We start from the raw sequence: 17,815 nt of genomic DNA, 5'->3' as shown, positions 1-17,815 counted from the left end.
CTACCGGCACCTAGTCTCAACCAATAAAAATACAATAAAAATAAAGACAATAAAAATAATAAAGACAATAAAAATAAAAAGACAATAAAAATAATTCTTCAGTAAGTATTATCCGTGGTTTAAGCCAAAGCCATTAGAACATACCAAGCTAAGAAACCAGATAAGACCAGGAACGCTTACTCCGCAGTCCGCTGAGGTAGCATACAAGTCTACGGAGTCACGGTTGAAAACAGTCATATAGAAATGATAAAAATTCAAAAATTCGAGGTTTTTAATTTTTTCTAACGGTAACCTTATACAGTATAACGTGTTCGAATTTCCGGTACAAGTACTTTGGCCGAATCAAACGTCTTAGCTTACAAATTTTCAATAATTTCTTGCGTCCAATTTCCATTCGTTACGATGTGCACCCGCATAACTTCAATTAATATTTAAAAAGACAATACTAGCAATGAACGGAATGAACAGGAAGTTCTCCGGATCATGCGGTATCACGGTCCTGGTTCATTTCGAATTTTTTCAAAAGGTCGCATCGGTTCTGCCGCACTGTTTTGCATCACTTTTACAGCAAGCGCATCCGCCTATCTTGCACCAAAAATTACTTACGGAATAAATTACACAAATTATCAAAGGACGCTGGTTTCGCGTTTCCTTCTAGTCAGCGAAGCGTTTCCTTCTAGTCAGCGAAGCTACGTGACCTACTTAGATGATCGTCTCCTGGCTTGGTATATTCTGATGGCTTTGTTTAAGCTGTGCGGCCTACATCACATTTCTGCACTACGAGTAGTGGACAATTGCAAGGATATCCTGGAATATTTATTGAACTAGAAGAACGCCATGACACTTTCAGCTATACCTACATAGTCCATCTTTACAGCCACAGCGCAGTCGCCGCTAGAGCAGACTCAGCAGAATATCCGTGTCTGTCACTGATTACCAGTTATCGTAGTATTAATTTTCACGTATGAGTGCTTACAATGAAAGAAAATTTTATTTTTTTTAACCAACGAAAACGTCTGTAAACACTAGTTTATCAACTTTGGCCATATACTGTAGTAGCATACGCTGTAGTTCTACCTATTGAACAACGGCAAAAAGTGAGTTTCCATAATTGTTAGCTAAGAAGTCGCTGTGTACGCGATATGCCAGAAAACTTTCATTTTTATTGATTTCGTATCATAGATAAAAGAAAAGGCGTGGTTTCTACTTGTTGGCAAAGCTATGGAACTGACGCATATTGCCGGCTGCGGATAACCTTTCCACAGTCTAAGGCGGCGTGTGTTTGCAGGGAATCCCGATTCGCGTTATGATTTCAACGAGCGCCGGCCATGGGTAATTGTATTGAAATTCTGTCCATTCCTGCTGAAGTGTACGATCATTTCGAAGAGGAAAAGAAGTCCTGGGAGCATCACACTGTGGAGTACGATGCCGCTGTTCGCGAGGCCAATTTACCGCTGTTGGCTAACTTCAAGAACGGTACCGATATTTATCTGGATTATTTGTCCAACTGGTGCGTGGTTAAAGAGTTGCGGCATTGGTTCGTGACAAATGGGACACATTTCCTCGAGTTCGGGCCAGGTGTCAACGCTCGCCACCCGCGGGTGAACATCAATACAAGGAAGCGTACTGTGTTTTTTACGCAGCGAAAACAGATGGACGAGGCCATGCGTGATCGTAAGCGCAATGTTCTGGGAATGCGCAATTTCTCGCTGCTGCTGCGCAACTGTGAACATGTGGCGAATTATGTTTTCCATGGGCAGTGGGACAGTCGGCAGATGGACGAGGATAATCACGGTATACTCATCTGGAACACCATCTCGTTTCTGATGGGTAGCAAACGTGTGTTGGTCAACACTTCACCAACTGATATTCTGTATTACACGCCGGATCTGGGCAACTGCAAGCGCATGTATTCTTTTATCTCCGATCATATCGTCTTCCGTCACATGGATCTGCATCTGGATTATGCCGAGGACACGTACAATGTGGTTATAGTCGGACCAACAGGAACCGGCAAATCGCGACTGATCAACGCTCTCTTCAATCTGGATCTCTGTGACGCTGAAATAAACGTTACAAGCACAACACCGGGAATTGCATTCCTCCGCGGTGAAGCCATCGTGTACAACAACTCCATGGCGACGTATCAGAAGCGAAATATTGTAGTGACGGATATCGTTGGGCTGTGCGATACGGACTGGGACGTAAAGAGGACACTGAAGTTTATGCGCCGCCGGATGAATGGCAATTGCATGCACGTTGATGCCGTATACGTGGTTCTCCCTACGGATGCCAGTCGTCTTCCAACCACCGTCGTGCGAAATATACAGCGACTTCTGACATGGCTGAAGTACCACGAAGGAAATAACTGCCAACGGTTCATGTTCGTCGGCTCCAGTACGGGAAACTGTACGGATGCGGAGAAAAATCGTTGGGGTGAAGAAGTTACGCAGTTACTGTTTCCGCAACAATCCAATCGAAACCCTGGACAGAAGATTGTGTATGCGGAATTCTTACTGGAGACGTCTCTGAATGACGATTCTTACTGGAGACGTCTCTGAATACCAAGGCCAACCTGGAAGCGTCTTGGGACGAGTTGCGGGGTCATTTGCAGCATCATGGCGACTGCCAGCGTTTCGCGCTTGAGAGGCCTTTATGCACCATCTTATAAGGTGTTATTCAACCTTTTTCTTCCGTCAAGACAGTTGCTGGAGTTATCGTTTTGATATTAAGCAGATTGTATTATTCATGGGGTATCGTTATTGACTTATTGCTATGGGGAGTCCTTACTACTCAGTGACTTCTCGAATAATAAACTAAAGCAAGTAACCTGTTGTTGCCCTGATGTTATAGTTGTGTACGTACGATTACCATAGACAGGTATTTGCATTGTTGTCCGTGTAGTCTACATACGGCTAAAAAACGGACTAAGAAAATAAGATTGGCTAAGAAATGGACCATAAGTAAGGTCCTGGAACGGTCAGGGGAAGCGCTAAACTGTATAATATATAAACCAGTGCATATACGTTAAATATGAACGTAGCGGCTGCGTCCGACTGGTTACCCTTATCTCCACCCATCACGATCCTCTGATACATAATAATTATACTCGTATCTAACTCTCAATCTAACAGCATCCTTGAACACCTTTATATACCCTTTGCCGTCTCTTCCAGAAAACTATAATGACCAACGGATCTCGCTTAACCTGTAAATGAGGTAATATAACTTTGGAATATACAGCATGAGCTAAAAACATTACAAACAAACAAAGAACTGCGACGTTAAGCGACTCAAAACATCTTAGTTATACATAGTAACGCCAAACCTGCGAAGGCTTGATCAGGGGTTATGATGAGCTGTACCCAGTAATTAAATTATCCGCGAATTCTGAAGTGGTATCGCTGTGTGAGGCGACTCGGCGTGCGGTTTGTGGAGTTGAAAGTCACCGGCATGGCCGGAGGTGCGCAATTCCAGCTGAGAGTCTTACCTGCCGGTACAGACAGCTCACTGCCGGCACCCTCCGCCTGTGCCCGATTTCTTCGCCCCCAAACAAACCCTCTTTGCGTAGAAAGTCGGTCCGGTTAGGGTAGCAGGTCGGATATAACGCTCAACGCAGTCGCTCTTCCATCTTCCGGCGCGCTGAATCATCTCCTTCGGTAGCCGTTGTGACGCAGCCTCGGTTGCCGCCCCGATGCGGAAGCTGTGTGTGCTGATCCGCGCGCGGTCCGGGTGATCGTACAGCAGGGTCTTCAGGATCCGGTCGACAGTCGCACGTGTTAGGAACTTCCCGTTCTGGTAACGGAAGAAGGGAGTGGTGATGCCGCCCTGCTTGATCCGAAGGCGGTGGAAGTCCGCAATGGCGCGTACTGGACAGATGGACCGATTGGTGGCGGTTAGCGTTATCTTTGTCCCTGTAGCGCTCTGATCGGTTTTGGTGCGTTTCAAGGAGACGACAGCAGTGTTGCCTGCGATCGTCACGTCTCGGAGGAGAAGGGTGGAGGCGGTGTCGAATGTGCAGCTAGACTTCGAAGCGATCTCGCTGACACGTAGGAATCCGAAAAACGCCACACAGAAGGCACACCAGATCATGGTGGCTTCTTCGGCGTTGTCATGCGTCGTAAGGCGAGATTTCAGCGTGCGCATCGTGTCAAGCGTAATGGGCAGCCGCGTGTCGGGGTTCGGTCCGCGCAGTCTCTTGAAGCCGCTCACCGCGCGCACGACCAAGTCGTCGGCGGTAGGGTTAAGCAGACCGGCTTCCCGATGACTGTTGTGTACCGCTGCGAGGTATACTTTCATGGTTCGGTAGGCTGCGTTCTCCTCGTACAGGGAGGCTACATACGCGGCAACAGTAGACGGGATGGCTGGCAGTGACGCAAAGCCATTTGCGGCGCAGAACTGTACGAAGCGGGTCATCGGGGCTTTGTACGTGGCTCTGGAGGATCCGGAGATGTGGGCGCTGAGGAGCTGCTGCAGGGTACCGCTGCGCGATATATTTCCTGCAGGCTGGGAAAGATGTCCGGATGGGGCGTAGACGTGTTGAGTGCTGCCGGCGCGAGTGTTCTGAACCGAGACATCTGAAACCGAGATAGCGCGTCAGCGATACCGTTATCAACGCCCGGTACGTGCTTGAGCGTCAACGTTAGGTTATTAGCGGCCGCCGCCCACGTCATTCTCCGCATTAGATCGAGCACACTCGGGCTGCTGGAGCGCAAGCGTGCCCATGCCTCCACAGCGCCGGCGTTGTCGGTGTGGAAGATAACTTTCTTCCGGCGCAACTTTTGCCCCCAAACAATAACGGCGAGCAGGATGGGAACCATTTCCATGTACTCGATTGAAGGGGAGACCTGCAACAGCCACTCCGGCCACCTGGACTGGAACCACTCGCCGTTCAGGTAGGCTCCCAGGCCCAGCGTGGCGGACGCGTCTGTGTAGAGGTGCAGCACATCGGAAGTTGTCCAATCTGGCTGCAGGAAGGAGGCCGTTCCGTTCCATTGGGGCAGGAAGTCCCTCCACCAGTCGAGATCGAGCCGGAAGTCCGTGTTGATGGACACACGAGGCCGCCCGTGGGATTCTGCCAGTAAACGTATCATCCTGCGAGTGAAAAGCCGGCTGGAAGGTACGCATTTGGACGCGAACGTCAGGGTGCCGATGAGGCTCTGTAGCTCCGGGAGTGTGCAGGTGGTCTTGTCACGCCAGCTCTTGAGGGTGGTCAGGATCTCCGCCAGCTTGCCGGCTGGGAGGCTCAGCGTCTGCTCGTATGAGTCAAGTTCAATGCCCAGGAATGTCAGCCGGGTCGCGGGCCCTACGGTCTTGTCGACTGCTAGGGGAACCCCGAGCTCGCTGCACACTTCCTGCATGGAGACCATCAGTAACTCGCACTCTCCGCTCCCGGGTTTGCCAACGAACAGAAAGTCGTCGACGTAGTGGAGTAGCGAGCTGAGGAGGGCGCGTCTTTGTACACACCAATGCACCGCCGTTGAAAAGAACTCAAAAATATAAGGGGCTGAGCGGCAGCCAAACGGTAATACTACGTCAAAGTAGTACTTACCGTCGAGCTGATATCCGAGGAGGTTCCAGTCTGCTTTCCTGACAGGTATCAGTCGGAACGCGGACTTGATGTCCATCTTGCCCGTTGGCGCTCCCTTACCAGCGATCGTCAGCAGCTTCACTGCATCGTCGACAGAGCAGTACTGAAGAGGCATTTCCCGGCCGTCTATGTGGTCGTTCACGCTTAGTCCGGCTGGTTGCGACAAGTCCAGGATCGTACGGTGGCCTCCGTCCTTCTTTGGTCGGCATCCGAGTGCGTTTACCACGAAGAACGGCAGCGGAGGTCTTGGAGACGGTCCCACAGAGTGTCCTGCGGCAACTTCCATCTGTATGCTACGCTGCAGGGCGTCGTGGTGGATCCGTGCGGATAATAAATTCTTTGTATGACGTGCAAACTGAGGTCCTCTGTACCGGATATCGGCGCCAGTCCGTATGGTTGTGGTGATAAAGCGACATAAACTGGCGTCGGGATGATCGGCAAGCAGTTTCTCAAACGCATCAGCACGCAGAGGCGTCTGAGCGTTTGCAGGCACTGCTATACTTTCAGTGAGACTCGGACTTGCACTGCGGTGCCCGGTGGTCCTTGTCGCGGCACTTTCCGCAAGCGTGCAAGCGTCCTTGGCTGCATGGGTCGCTACACCGGAACTGGTTCCAGTTGCGGCAGACTTCGCCCCCCACTGCTGGGGCAGGTCGAAAGGGCTGGTTGTATCCGGCCTGTCCTTTCCGGGGACGCGGGCAGTGTGCGATGAAATGCCCCATCTCCCCGCAGTTGCGACATTTATCCGTCGGGGCGGCATTCTTCTTGGACCGTTGATCGCCGCCGCCGTCACTTGCGCCCTCCTCCGGAGCGGCGTTCTGGATGTAATCTGCGTAAGTGTCGTCGTGCTGGCGGGCCCACATGTCATATTCGCGCGGATGGCTCGTCATAAGGGACCGAAACTGCCGGTCGTATTCGAGCCAGTGGGCGGTCGGAACCCCCCGCTCGACATACGCCGCAATCAGGTCCTGATACTTGGCCAGGGCGGTTGCTACTTGTGGAGCTACCGTGACGCGGTAGGCCAGGAAGACGGAGAATGCGCGATTCTCGAGCAACAATTCTCGAGCTAGCAACAGGTAAAAGCCGTTGTGAGAAATGAACAGCAAGAAGCGTTGCGCGCAGGCAACTGCACACGGCGCGAAACGGTGCCGGAAAGTACAGGGATGAGGGTACAGGGAAGCAAACGAATTCAGCGGTAATTTAACTACCGCTAATTCTTAACTGTTATTTAATTTACACACAAGCAATAACGTTGTCTTCCTTTGTCTAACTCATGTTGTACAAAGAGGCGTAATTTGTTGTTGTCTCCACTGGAGGAACAGTCGATACAGTTACAGCATCGTTTTCCACTTGTACATCGCCCGGCAAGGCACTGGCCATTATCCAGGACAAATAGCGTGCCACTTCCGTGCTTTGTGAGCCCACTTCGGTTCCGCAGGGGTCTGGGAGGGCCGAAATGACTCCGGCTAAATAATAGATATTGTGTGTGGGATCGTAGCAAGCCAGCGGCCCACCCATGTACCCCCAGCAATGATCCTGGCCTGCCACGCCTTGGCTGCAACTGAAAGCAGCGACACCAATGCCTAAGCCAATATGGCAGTGATAGTGTTAAATATAGTGCCGTTATAACTGATTTATTGGGCAATAGCCACCCGATTAATAAATAATTGCAAGCGCTGCCACACTACTTCACAGTTAAAATTTAGTGCCGTTATAACTATCTCACAGGTAGTTGCTGACATTCATACAGGAGCTGAACGAATAACGAAGCGCAGGATCTGGGGCACCTTGTGTCCGATTGTGGGATGATTTTCTGCGTGACCCAACTCAGTGGCACTGGTAGTGTGTTACTGAGGGCTGAAGAAGAAAGAAACCGCTGAAGTTGCCTTGCTTGCGGGTTAAAGTTCTAACAGCAGGAATTAATTTAGCTAACACTTACGATCTCCGTTGACTGGCAGTCCGTAGCCACTCATAACACATGTCTCGCCAAATGCGGGCACGCGGTTTGTCAGACATATTGCGCACGCACACGGTTTGTTGGCAACGTCAATTGCGTTTGATAATGTCAGGATACCTTTAAGCAAGCTAATCGTGAATGCGACTAATCATGTTCCGAAATTTTTAGACTATTACTGCGGATTTCTTATTCTAGCCAAGAGACTTACAATATGGCATCGACAAACAGTTAACAGATGAAATTGGGTGTTTTCTGTCTTCATTAAAAGCCACTTTTTGCGCTACCAGTGTCTCACTTACTTGTACAAGGCTACGACACAGCAACCCTAAGGTTGCGCTTTGAGCGATAATATGAGGTATTTTTTGGAAGAAGAATATATTGCTCTGCAGCGTAGGACAGGGTAAACTTGAGCTTACCGATATCATTATCGTCCGTCGCTTGGACATAACCTCAGGGCTGAAAGCGGAGCCAAGCGTGTGGTGAGATATAGACTGACATACTTCGTATGCCGTAAAAATTTTGCCAGAGGTTGGAATCAACCCAGCCCCAACAACTGATGACTGCACTACTCGGTCTTATACCTTTTAGTATGTTCTCATATTACAGAATCCTTACACTGAAGTGAACTTGCCTTTCAGAACTCCGGTGGGTGATCGCCGATGACACCAGCGGGTCTGATTCATTAATCGTGATAGAAGACTCGGGATCGATAACCCACTTACGTGTATGTATAGAATCACGTGCCGGTTATTCTTAAGAGAAATGGCCCGGTACATGATGTCAAAAATGGGATAAACAGCTAAAACCTTCGCTTTCGCGTAATTCGAATAACTTTTTTGTTTTACTTTATGTCATTCTAAAGCTAAATAGCTTTGTATGCATTGTTCTGAAAACCGTTTCCGCGCACAACATCCGGTTGCCGAGATATGGCGTACTAAAATGGGTGAAAAGTTCATATGGATGGTTGTGTACCAAAAGTCTGGTTATTACCCGATCTTCTTGAAACTTTGCTGCAAAAGACACATGGTCATAAGGTCGAAAGTGTACTGCAGTATTAGATCCATAGCATTTTTTTCCGATTTTAAAATGAATTTCAAAATTTTTAAATTCATTTTAAAATTATGGGAAAGTGCTTATAATAGAAGCGAAAACTGCTTTCTAAGCAAATTTCCTTGGTCTCTGGGTTCTGCCAGGCGTCGTGAACTCGTTTTTGCGGCTTTAGTTTTATGACTGAACAACCCACACGGAACAAAAAAACTCCAGAGCTCCGAAACATTAGGAAAGAAGCTGTGCCAAAAAATAAAATTACTGCTAATTCAGTCAGCTAGCGCTAATACTGTAAGCTGGAAAAATTTACTCAATTGCAGTCCACAGCCGCTTGAAAAATCATGATCGAGTATAGCTTACAATTCCAGAACAGGCGGCCTTCAGTTTTGCTCGTTCTTAAACTTTTATGCACGTCCTAAGATTAAGAGAGACACTAACAATTTTGGATATTTTTTCAATGTTTAAAATGCAACGGTTACTTACTTTTGGTACGTCCTTCGTATAATGTTTTTAATTAGTGTACACCTCCGCACGCGGATTGTTATGTGTACCGGATGATGTCTAATAATTGTCAATATTTACGCCAATAGGAACCGAGGGTTGACTCTTAACTTGCCATGAATTTACGTAATAAATGCAGTTCACGTCAATAAGTAAACGAATTTCATTGATCTTTAATAAAAGCAAGGTACCACGTTTTGTGGCGCGATTGCATAAGTGGTTTATTGCTGCATTTCGTGCACGCTGTATTGTATTTATGGTGATTAGTGCTCATAGTTTTGCTGCAAAAATGCGCCAAATCTGCTTACAATTACCACCAGATTAATTTACTTACAATTAAGCATGTTTTGATAATTGTTCCGTACAGATGGATAGTCGGTAACTAGGAGTAGCTACAGTATAACAAATCGCTTGCTCATAGCATCAATATCGAATACCATAAAATGTAAGTACTTGTACAGAGTACAATACATGCGGTTATCTTATTAAAACTGTAATCTGGATGGAGTATTTCAAATTCGGGTTCTTTCTCCAGATTCTTTAAAAATAAATTTCACCATATTGCATGTAATTCTTGATAAATTTGCGGGATTTGCTTTTTGGCTTTTTTAATTGTGGTTAGATATTAAGGTTCATTCAGTGACGAGTGGACCGTACCTCAGGAAAACTTGAGAATCAAGAATCAAGCAAGACCATCAAGGGCGCTTAAATCTCCGATAGCTCCACGCGGAGTCGGCTGTGCACGTCCACATCGGCAGATCAAATCTGCACGGATGGGATGCTATCTTAAATACCGCTAACAACACCGCCGAATGATCAGCTGATGTTTGTAGATCGCAATGAATTAGTTTGCGTGAATACTGCACGTTTTCATTACTCAGCTCAAGTTGCACCAAAAGCCTGTACATCGATCCAGCAGCACGCCAACTGTGACCTTATGGCTGTGAGCCAAATTACGTAACCGGAATTTCCGCTTTCATCTAGATCGTGTGAAATAATTTCACACGATATAGTAGCAATTAGAAAGCGGAAATTTCGATCTGGATAAGAGTGCTCCAGTTCGTGAGAGTGTTGCGGCGCATGTACAGATGATCTCCCTCTATTTGAAGAGACTCAGTTTCTGTACATTACCGCAGGGTTCCGAAAAATACAAACAAGCTTAATGAAAACTCCCGACTGAATTCACATTCTACCTCAGAAAAACGACTTTCGCACGGCAGTCTTCGTGAGACAGTTTAAGAGACAGATCGGGTGCTCTACATTTCCTTTAATTAAAACCGACCAAGCTTGATTGAAACTGAACATGCGATGACGAGTCCATAATAAACGGCACATACATACGTTTCTGACGGTAAGATTGTATGCAGCATATAAAGATATATAGATATATGCGTACAGAAAACGTTGTTTACGTATTGTTGAACTGAACGAATTTTTACAAGTTCACAATTGGGCAGCGGTGGCATTGGCCAGGTCAGTGCCAGAGAACTGAAGCGGTTCATGGGCACATGAACATCTAATGTAATGCGCGCAAAAATAATTTCGAAAGATTTATAGTATTGCACAGTAGCAGTTTGCATACTACGTACGTAGTCACCTAATTTTTGTTTGGCCACTATCGACCATTGCAGGTACAATAACATTTAACATACTGCGTAGTATACTATCGTTTTACAAAAGAGGAGAATTTTTGAATTCACACCCGGAAAATGTGCCCTGCTGAGGTACAACATCGGGAATCGTCTTCTTCCGCGATAAAGCCAACCTGCATAGCAACTCCATAGCGCGTATCAAAGTTAGGCGCAGTACAGTAGTGAAGGAGGCCATTGGTCTATGTAGCACTAACTGGGACGATAAGAGGGTGCTAGATTTCGCTCGTGGCCGGACAGATGAAATCCGATTCTATGCACGCCGATGCCGGGTACGTCTTTGAACCCTTTGATTAGTTACGATATACAAGCTCATGCAAAATATTCTGCAAATTCTGAAGCATGTCAAGTATGCAAGAGAAAAATTGCCAGTGCTTCCTGCTTGGGTTCACGTGTGCGGAAAACTATACCGAGATGAAGAAAGACTGTTTACCTAAGAAGGCCAGGAAATTATTGTTCAACCGACTCGTTTGGCCGCACATTGTGTGCTCGCCGCACGGGATTTATCTCTGGGGCGTCACTAAGCAACCGCACTCGAACCAAGGTAGAGGCTTCTGGATGAGAGTGCAAGAGCTTGTGCGACATGGGGACAACCGCGAGAAGCCTTTCTGCACCCTCATGTGAGGTGTTAAACTGTAAATTTAATGGGAGTTATTTGTGTTCTTGTTCTACCGATTTCTTCCATAATTATTACGACAGCTAGCATTTCAACCGGGCTATGTTATAACCGTGGAATTTTATTAGTCGTTGACTAATACCACTGAAAATATCAGGCTATCTATTTATTTTTTTCCTTGCACTTTTATATTTTCGCGTGCACTAATATAATAATATTTTGGCTGTAATTATGCAAGTTGTTTCAGCGCGCACTAACACCTGTAGCCTTTCCTGCTCTGACCATGGTTAGTTTACGCCCATAAATCGCATGTTTGCGGTAATTGTACATTTGTACTTGTAGTTCAAATCGGTCAAAAACAGAATTATAATTCAAGACTGTCTTTCAGGACTTAAATCCATGATACCGTTACTCGTAATCGATTTAAAATAACATATCAGTTGCTGCCATAAACACGGCTGTCCGTGGGTATCTCAGCCAAGGGAGGGCGGCCAGATGAAGTGCGAAAGAATTTCATGTTAGGAAATTCTGAAAAATGGCGACGGAGCGGAATCGAACCGCTGGCTACCGAGTGTGATCCACATTCCACGTAGCACAGCCACTGTGCCATCGCTTGTTGGCTGAGATCAAGATATTTGTGCGTGAGCTTGAGACCAGGTAGACGGCGGATGGGGCTTTTGTCCTGAGTGCAGAGCCTTCTGCTCTGACAAACAGATCATGCCGCGCGCTTCTACTTTCGTCTTTTTTATTACAGATGCCCACTGTCTGAATGACCTTTACATGGATTCGCAGAATATGTTACGTCTGCTGTAATGTTTATTTACGAGGATTTTGCGATGAATGACCAATTGGCGAGACTGGTGTAAGCATCTCGGGTCGGACACCATGATTGTCGAATGACAATTCAGCAGATTTTAAAATTTAACAAGTACTCGTATCACGTGTAAGTACAAAGTGGATGGTGAATAGAAAACGTTCAATGTCATTAAAAGGCAGACAGTGGAAAAAATATAGAATATGTAAATGGAATACAAGAATTATTGGAATACATGCAGATTATTGATTATTGGAATTCCAATAAATATAGAATTATTGGAATACATGCAGCAAACGACCGGAATATTAAACTGGATAAAAAAAGTTAACGCAGAAATTCACAAAGATACTCGTACAGAGAGTACATTACGTACTATGCAGACATAATTATTTGTAGTAGTCTGAATAAATGCTGAATCAACTTCTGGATAAACTACCCGCTGCAGATCATTTGGTTATATCTGTGACTGTGACTGCCTGTTTTCCTTCTGTTAGCCCATATTATTGTTGTAGAAATACATAATTGTAGTATGTGGTCGTTCCGACTGACGGAACAGTCGGTACTGTAACAGAACTGTCCTCTACTTGAACGTCACCCGGCCAGGCATTAGCCACTATCCATGGCAAATACAGTGCCACTTCCACGCTCTGTCCGCCTTGACCGGCTCCGCAGGTCTCCGTGGTGAACGCAATAACGCCGGCCAAATAATAGTTGTTACGCGTGGGATCGTAGCAAGCCAACGGGCCGCCAGTGTCACCGATACACTGATCCTGGCCTGTCGCACCTTGGCTGCATCTGAAAGCGACACCAGCGCTTACGAACTCCGCAGCGGTAGTTTGCTATAGATTGCCGCCAAAATGATAAAATCTTACAGGTAGTTGCTAACATTGGTACAGGAACTTCCGAAGCAGAATCTAGGGCAAACGCTCGATTGTGGGATGATTTTTTGCGTAATCCATTTCAAGGGTACCGCACTACGAATGGCTAAAAAGGGAAACCGGACGAGGGATTACATTACTGCCGGAGCTATTATTACACTGGTCACTTACGGTTTCCGTTGGTCTCCGTCCCGTAACCACTCATGATACACGTTTCGTTGAAGGTGGGCACTCGGTTTGTCAGACATATGGCGCACGCACACGGTTTGGTGGCCAGGTCAATAGCGCTCGACAAGGTCAAGATACCTGCAAATAAGCAACGCGTATATACAAGTCCGTTCCATAAGCAACTTGTCCCTATACTAGCAGCGAAATCCGATTAATTTTGACTAGAGCCATTTAGAAAGTTACACAGGATTCTTGATTGCGAAATACGGGTCATTCAATGGATCACTTCTTTCAACACTCCATTTGACTGACGATGCCGAACGCATCAATCGGACCGCTGCCGGGAATACCGCATGCTTCGGTCGTGCCCGGGGCGGTGATTGGGCTGTTAGTTGTTTCGGAAGGGGCGGGGGTTGGAGTTGAGACAATGCTGCTCGCGGGGAGGTTGACGTCGCCGGATACGGAATTGTCAGCAATCCATTGCAAATACAATGCTACTTTAGTGCTTTGGGCGCTCCAGTCGCTCAAGCCTATGGCGCAAAGTTCCGGGCCTATGGCAATGAGACCTGCTAAATAGTAGCCGTTGTTGGCCGGATCCCAGCAGACTAGCGCACTTCCTAAACATATAAACAGCGTTTCTGAACACTGCATCTGACTTTCAGATTCGCATCCGAGTTTTGTAGAATAACAAAGAGTAGTTTTCTAGAATAACGACGTTTTGCGGTCTGACACTTCCACCTTCGGATAAATCTTTCGCCTATCGGATGGCAAGGATATGGAACGATTTATACCTACCGGCAGAAGCCTACGGGAATTTGACTAAATTTAAAACGGCTTTAAATGATGTTAACTGGAAGACAGTGAAGTCCCTTAAGAAGTTTTATCATACTGATCATGTGCAGTTGTTGGAAATATGAACGAGTGTTATTTTTTCTGCCTATCGTTGTTCGATATTTTGTGTTGTATTTTAATTATGACGAGTCTGCTGCCTCGGATTGGGTCTTACCCAGATTGTGTGCGGACGTTAAACGACTGAACTTAACTTAAACAGTAAGAATCATTGTATTACTGAGGTATTACTGCGCGTGGTGTTATAAAAATGCAAAAAACTCCAGAGACCAACCGTCATCTCCAAGACACGGGCCTTGATCATCTGGACCGTGTGTACAAAACTTCATTGTCAGATTGGTGATTGCTCCTGCGCTGTTTGGAAATGCCGGACATTTGTTCGTGGCGCCCTGATTAACAATGGTTTGGGCAACCCATTTCAACGGCACCGGATTTCGACGAGGCACTGCAACAATAAGACGCCCAAAGTTATTAATGGGGCACAAAAATTGGCCCGCGACATTTTTGCCGTACCAGTAAAATTCAAAAGAGCCATTTCTATGCCGTAACCTGTGTCACGAGGAAGGTCTAACACCCCCTCGAAATACAGATAAATCTGGATGTGGAAGACCACGGGTCTCCCACAAAAGAAGAGTTTATTGCCCAAAGGGGGAAAATACAGAAAATAGGGGAAAAGGGAAGCAATAAACTGATCAATTTCAGAGGAAATGCATGAAATCTATACCAGCAGCCACCAAGGGTGGTTGCTTCATACATCGAGCAGACACCGTGACACCTGTCACCGCGCACTGCTCTCCGACTGTCGGTTGGCGTGCGCTGAAGCACAGTGTGCAGGCGCATGGTTTCTGATCGACGTTAATGGCCGTCGTCAGCGTAATGATTGCGATGTCGTTGTCATTAAGTTCGTGGTTGTATGCCGGGTGTATAATGAGTGATTCCGCGGTGAACGTCTGGGCGCAACCGGTGGGATCGTTGACGTTGGTTGCCGGAGCGCCGCTGTTCACGGCACCCACGACCACCTGGATGCTACTCACCGGCAATGGAACGCTGGAGAATTATTAGCAATAGTTTAGTATTTCTCCAGATTAATGGTATATCGGGAATTCGACACTTCTACCTTGTGGTCCGATGCAGCAAGCAGTGGGCGGCTGTTAAGATGGTTCGGCTGCCGATGATCACACCGCCGCATCTATATAGTACGCTGGACATTTGGGTGCTGTGTACCCTGCACGATTAGGCTGCGATGAACAATCGGCTAAATTAATGATCGATTGCCTCAACCGTGTATGCCATCTGGGCGGCTGAAAACCAGCCCGTAATGTTAGTAGTCGCATCCACGGATTTTAAAACAGATTTTCTCCATAGACTACATGCTAACTTCAGATGCGTGTCATTCTTGATTTTGAAAGTGAAACTGTTCAAGTCATATACCAAACGACAGAAAATTAATTTTCACGATTTTGAGACCAAAGAAGTTGTGGTTTGTGGTAAATGAAACAAGTTACAGCCATTTTAGTTTTCTCGTAGACTTAGCATACAATTCACGATCAAGGGTCCCACGCGGCGATTCTATGCTGTGTCTGAGAAACTTCAAACAGCTATAACTTGTCTTTCGCCATAAACTGCAACTTGTTTGGTGTCAAAAATCGTGAAAATAATTTTCTGCCGTTTGGTATATGACTTGAACAGTTTCATTTTCAAAATCAAGAATGACACGCATCTGAAGTTAGCATACCAGTCTATGGAGAAAATCTGTTTAAAATCCGTGGATGCGACCAATAACATTACGGGCTGGTTTGCCGCCCAGGATGGCATACACGGTTGAGGCAATCGACTGCCATTAATTTAGCCGGCTGTTCATCGCAGCCTAATCGTGCAGGGTATGTTCACAGCACCCAAATGTCCTCGTATACTTTCAGCTGCGCTTGCTGTGTTCGGCATAATGAACGCCTGCAATGCATTTTTGAAATCATGCACCCATACTATCGGCATTGTATGCTCAGTTTCGCCGAAATACGGCAGAAGGAAAACGATCAGAAAAACAGCTTAAAACCGTACCGAAAGCGACTGCACAAAGCTTGTCCCGTAATATTTACCGTAAAGGTACACTTAGCATGTACCATAATTATCGAATTAGAAGCCCAGGGTTACAAATATTTCAAATGACCCACGGGGTGGGCTCCAATTACGGGCATAGGCTTGTATTTAGGGAGGGGGATTCAATTTTTCAAACCAGCTTTTTGGCATTTTTTAATATGGGCTTTACGGTATTTAATTAAGCCCATGGGCCTCTGTTTCGGGGGGGGGGGAAGGCTTATAACTTTCAAACGACCTTAGGGTGGGCTCTAATTACGGGGGGGGCTTGTATTTTGGGGGGGCTTCAAATTCGATAATTACGGTATTTAGCGCAAAAGTTTCATTACGAGTTGTAACGATCGCCACTGCACTACGTCTATCACAACGACAAATGATCTTTTCAGTATTAGGGTAATTATAAAGGAGAAGGGTTAACATTTTATAGTTCATATATGGATAATTTACTGTATAATCTGAACCGATATTTGGCATGCATCAGCCATGCCAAATGCATATAAAGCATAACTAGTGTGGCGATGCCGCCGTAGTATGGAGTTTGGCGTAACCCGTGAATTAATGGTTGTCGCCGTGCTGATACGGTAGAAATTACGTGTACATATTTTCACGCAATAACGTTGCATTCAGTGTACGGTTTGTTGGCGTTATAGTTTTGTGTTCACGTTCGTTACCTGCCAACAAGCAACGGCTGTGCTGGTATCCGCTCCTCCGACAATTCTCGGGGCCGGCGCTGTTTCTCCCAAATGCCATCTACGACGAATTGCTCCTAGAGCTCCTTCCTTTCCCGGTATCTCCATATCCGAAATCTTGTTGCCTTTTGTGGTGAACTGCGCGGATAATCCAAAAGGGTCGGGATTGTTTCCGCCTGGAAGTCCACACGCTTTAGTGATGGTAGCTCGTAGCGCCGTCTTTTCCGGGAAAAAACGGAAGTTATTTTGCAGCCGGTTGGTGTTAAGGTGGGATCCAGTGCCGGTTGTGGATTGGCTGATGAGTGCATCCCATTGTTCGCGGGTGAGTTTCCGCCAAAACATGCAGTGCGAATCATACACGAGGCCAAGAAGGCAGAGAAAAGACAACATGCAGTGCATGGTACTGTACCTAACTAGTACTTGCAGACTTGCAGTGAGCTGTTCGAAAAAACAACAATGACACTCATGCCTGAAAGAAGGCTGATATACTGGTAAAAAAACTTACAAAAACACGGTAAAAGAACGTTCGATCGTCCACATTACTTCCGGAATCGTTGTCTGTACTCTGCTAACAACGTAGTATACGTACGTATACTCGTAGAAGTGTACATCGTAAGTTCGTAACCATGCAACACTGCCGGAAATGCTGTTATGTACATACTTCACATTCTTACGCTTAATCCGTTCATTGGGTTTATTACAACGTGTTGTCTTACGCGATTATCCTGTCGATACAAGTATTGCAGAAACACGTTGGAAATGCCTATCTTCGAAGTACGACGCCAGAGATTGACATCAGCAGCCAGAAAGACTAACTAATATACTGTACCATTCCAAACATTTATAAATTAACAGTAATGCAACGCGCACCGTAGTACTGTAGTAACGATTAAAAAAGGAAAGACAGCACAAACCTATACACCATCAAAAATCTTAAATCGACGAGAAAGAAGCAAAGGTTCT

At 46.3% G+C, this 17,815-nt stretch overlaps 1 protein-coding gene and 1 long non-coding RNA gene across 2 annotated transcripts; both read right to left on the bottom strand.

Annotated features, from left to right (window-relative positions):
- Positions 1-12,871: 12,871 nt before the first annotated feature.
- Positions 12,872-13,353, bottom strand: LOC129594011 (uncharacterized). The gene is made up of 3 exons (XR_008691152.1): positions 13,224-13,353; positions 13,047-13,158; positions 12,872-12,969 (listed from the first exon to the last, which is right to left on the bottom strand). It is a non-coding gene; the product is annotated as an uncharacterized LOC129594011 (long non-coding RNA).
- A 158-nt stretch (positions 13,354-13,511) lies between these two features.
- LOC129594019 (melanization protease 1-like) lies at positions 13,512-15,278 on the bottom strand. Its single transcript, XM_055490563.1, has 5 exons — positions 15,187-15,278; positions 14,845-15,116; positions 14,583-14,618; positions 14,344-14,514; positions 13,512-13,837 (listed from the first exon to the last, which is right to left on the bottom strand). The coding sequence occupies exons 1-5, from the start codon at positions 15,276-15,278 to the stop codon at positions 13,512-13,514; spliced, it is 897 nt and encodes a 298-aa protein (XP_055346538.1).
- Positions 15,279-17,815: the final 2,537 nt, after the last annotated feature.

The sequence above is a fragment of the Paramacrobiotus metropolitanus genome, unplaced genomic scaffold (assembly GCF_019649055.1).
Source record: "Paramacrobiotus metropolitanus isolate TYO unplaced genomic scaffold, Prichtersi_v1.0 Parri_scaffold0000065, whole genome shotgun sequence".
Classification (NCBI taxonomy): domain Eukaryota; kingdom Metazoa; phylum Tardigrada; class Eutardigrada; order Parachela; family Macrobiotidae; genus Paramacrobiotus; species Paramacrobiotus metropolitanus.
Note: the sequence above shows the minus strand (reverse complement) of the source record. Positions and strands in the feature narration are given on the sequence as shown.

What these genes read in the sequence shown, in the direction of transcription:
- LOC129594019 (XM_055490563.1), bottom strand. Translation starts at nt 15,278, where the DNA reads ATGTCCAGCGTACTATATAGATGCGGCGGTGTGATCATCGGCAGCCGA. An exon ending in TTGCTGCATCGGACCACAAG is followed by an intron (nt 15,117 to 15,186) that starts GTAGAAGTGTCG and finishes ATAATTCTCCAG; the next exon opens with CGTTCCATTGCCGGTGAGTA. An exon ending in GGCTCTTTTGAATTTTACTG is followed by an intron (nt 14,515 to 14,582) that starts GTACGGCAAAAA and finishes TTATTGTTGCAG; the next exon opens with TGCCTCGTCGAAATCCGGTG.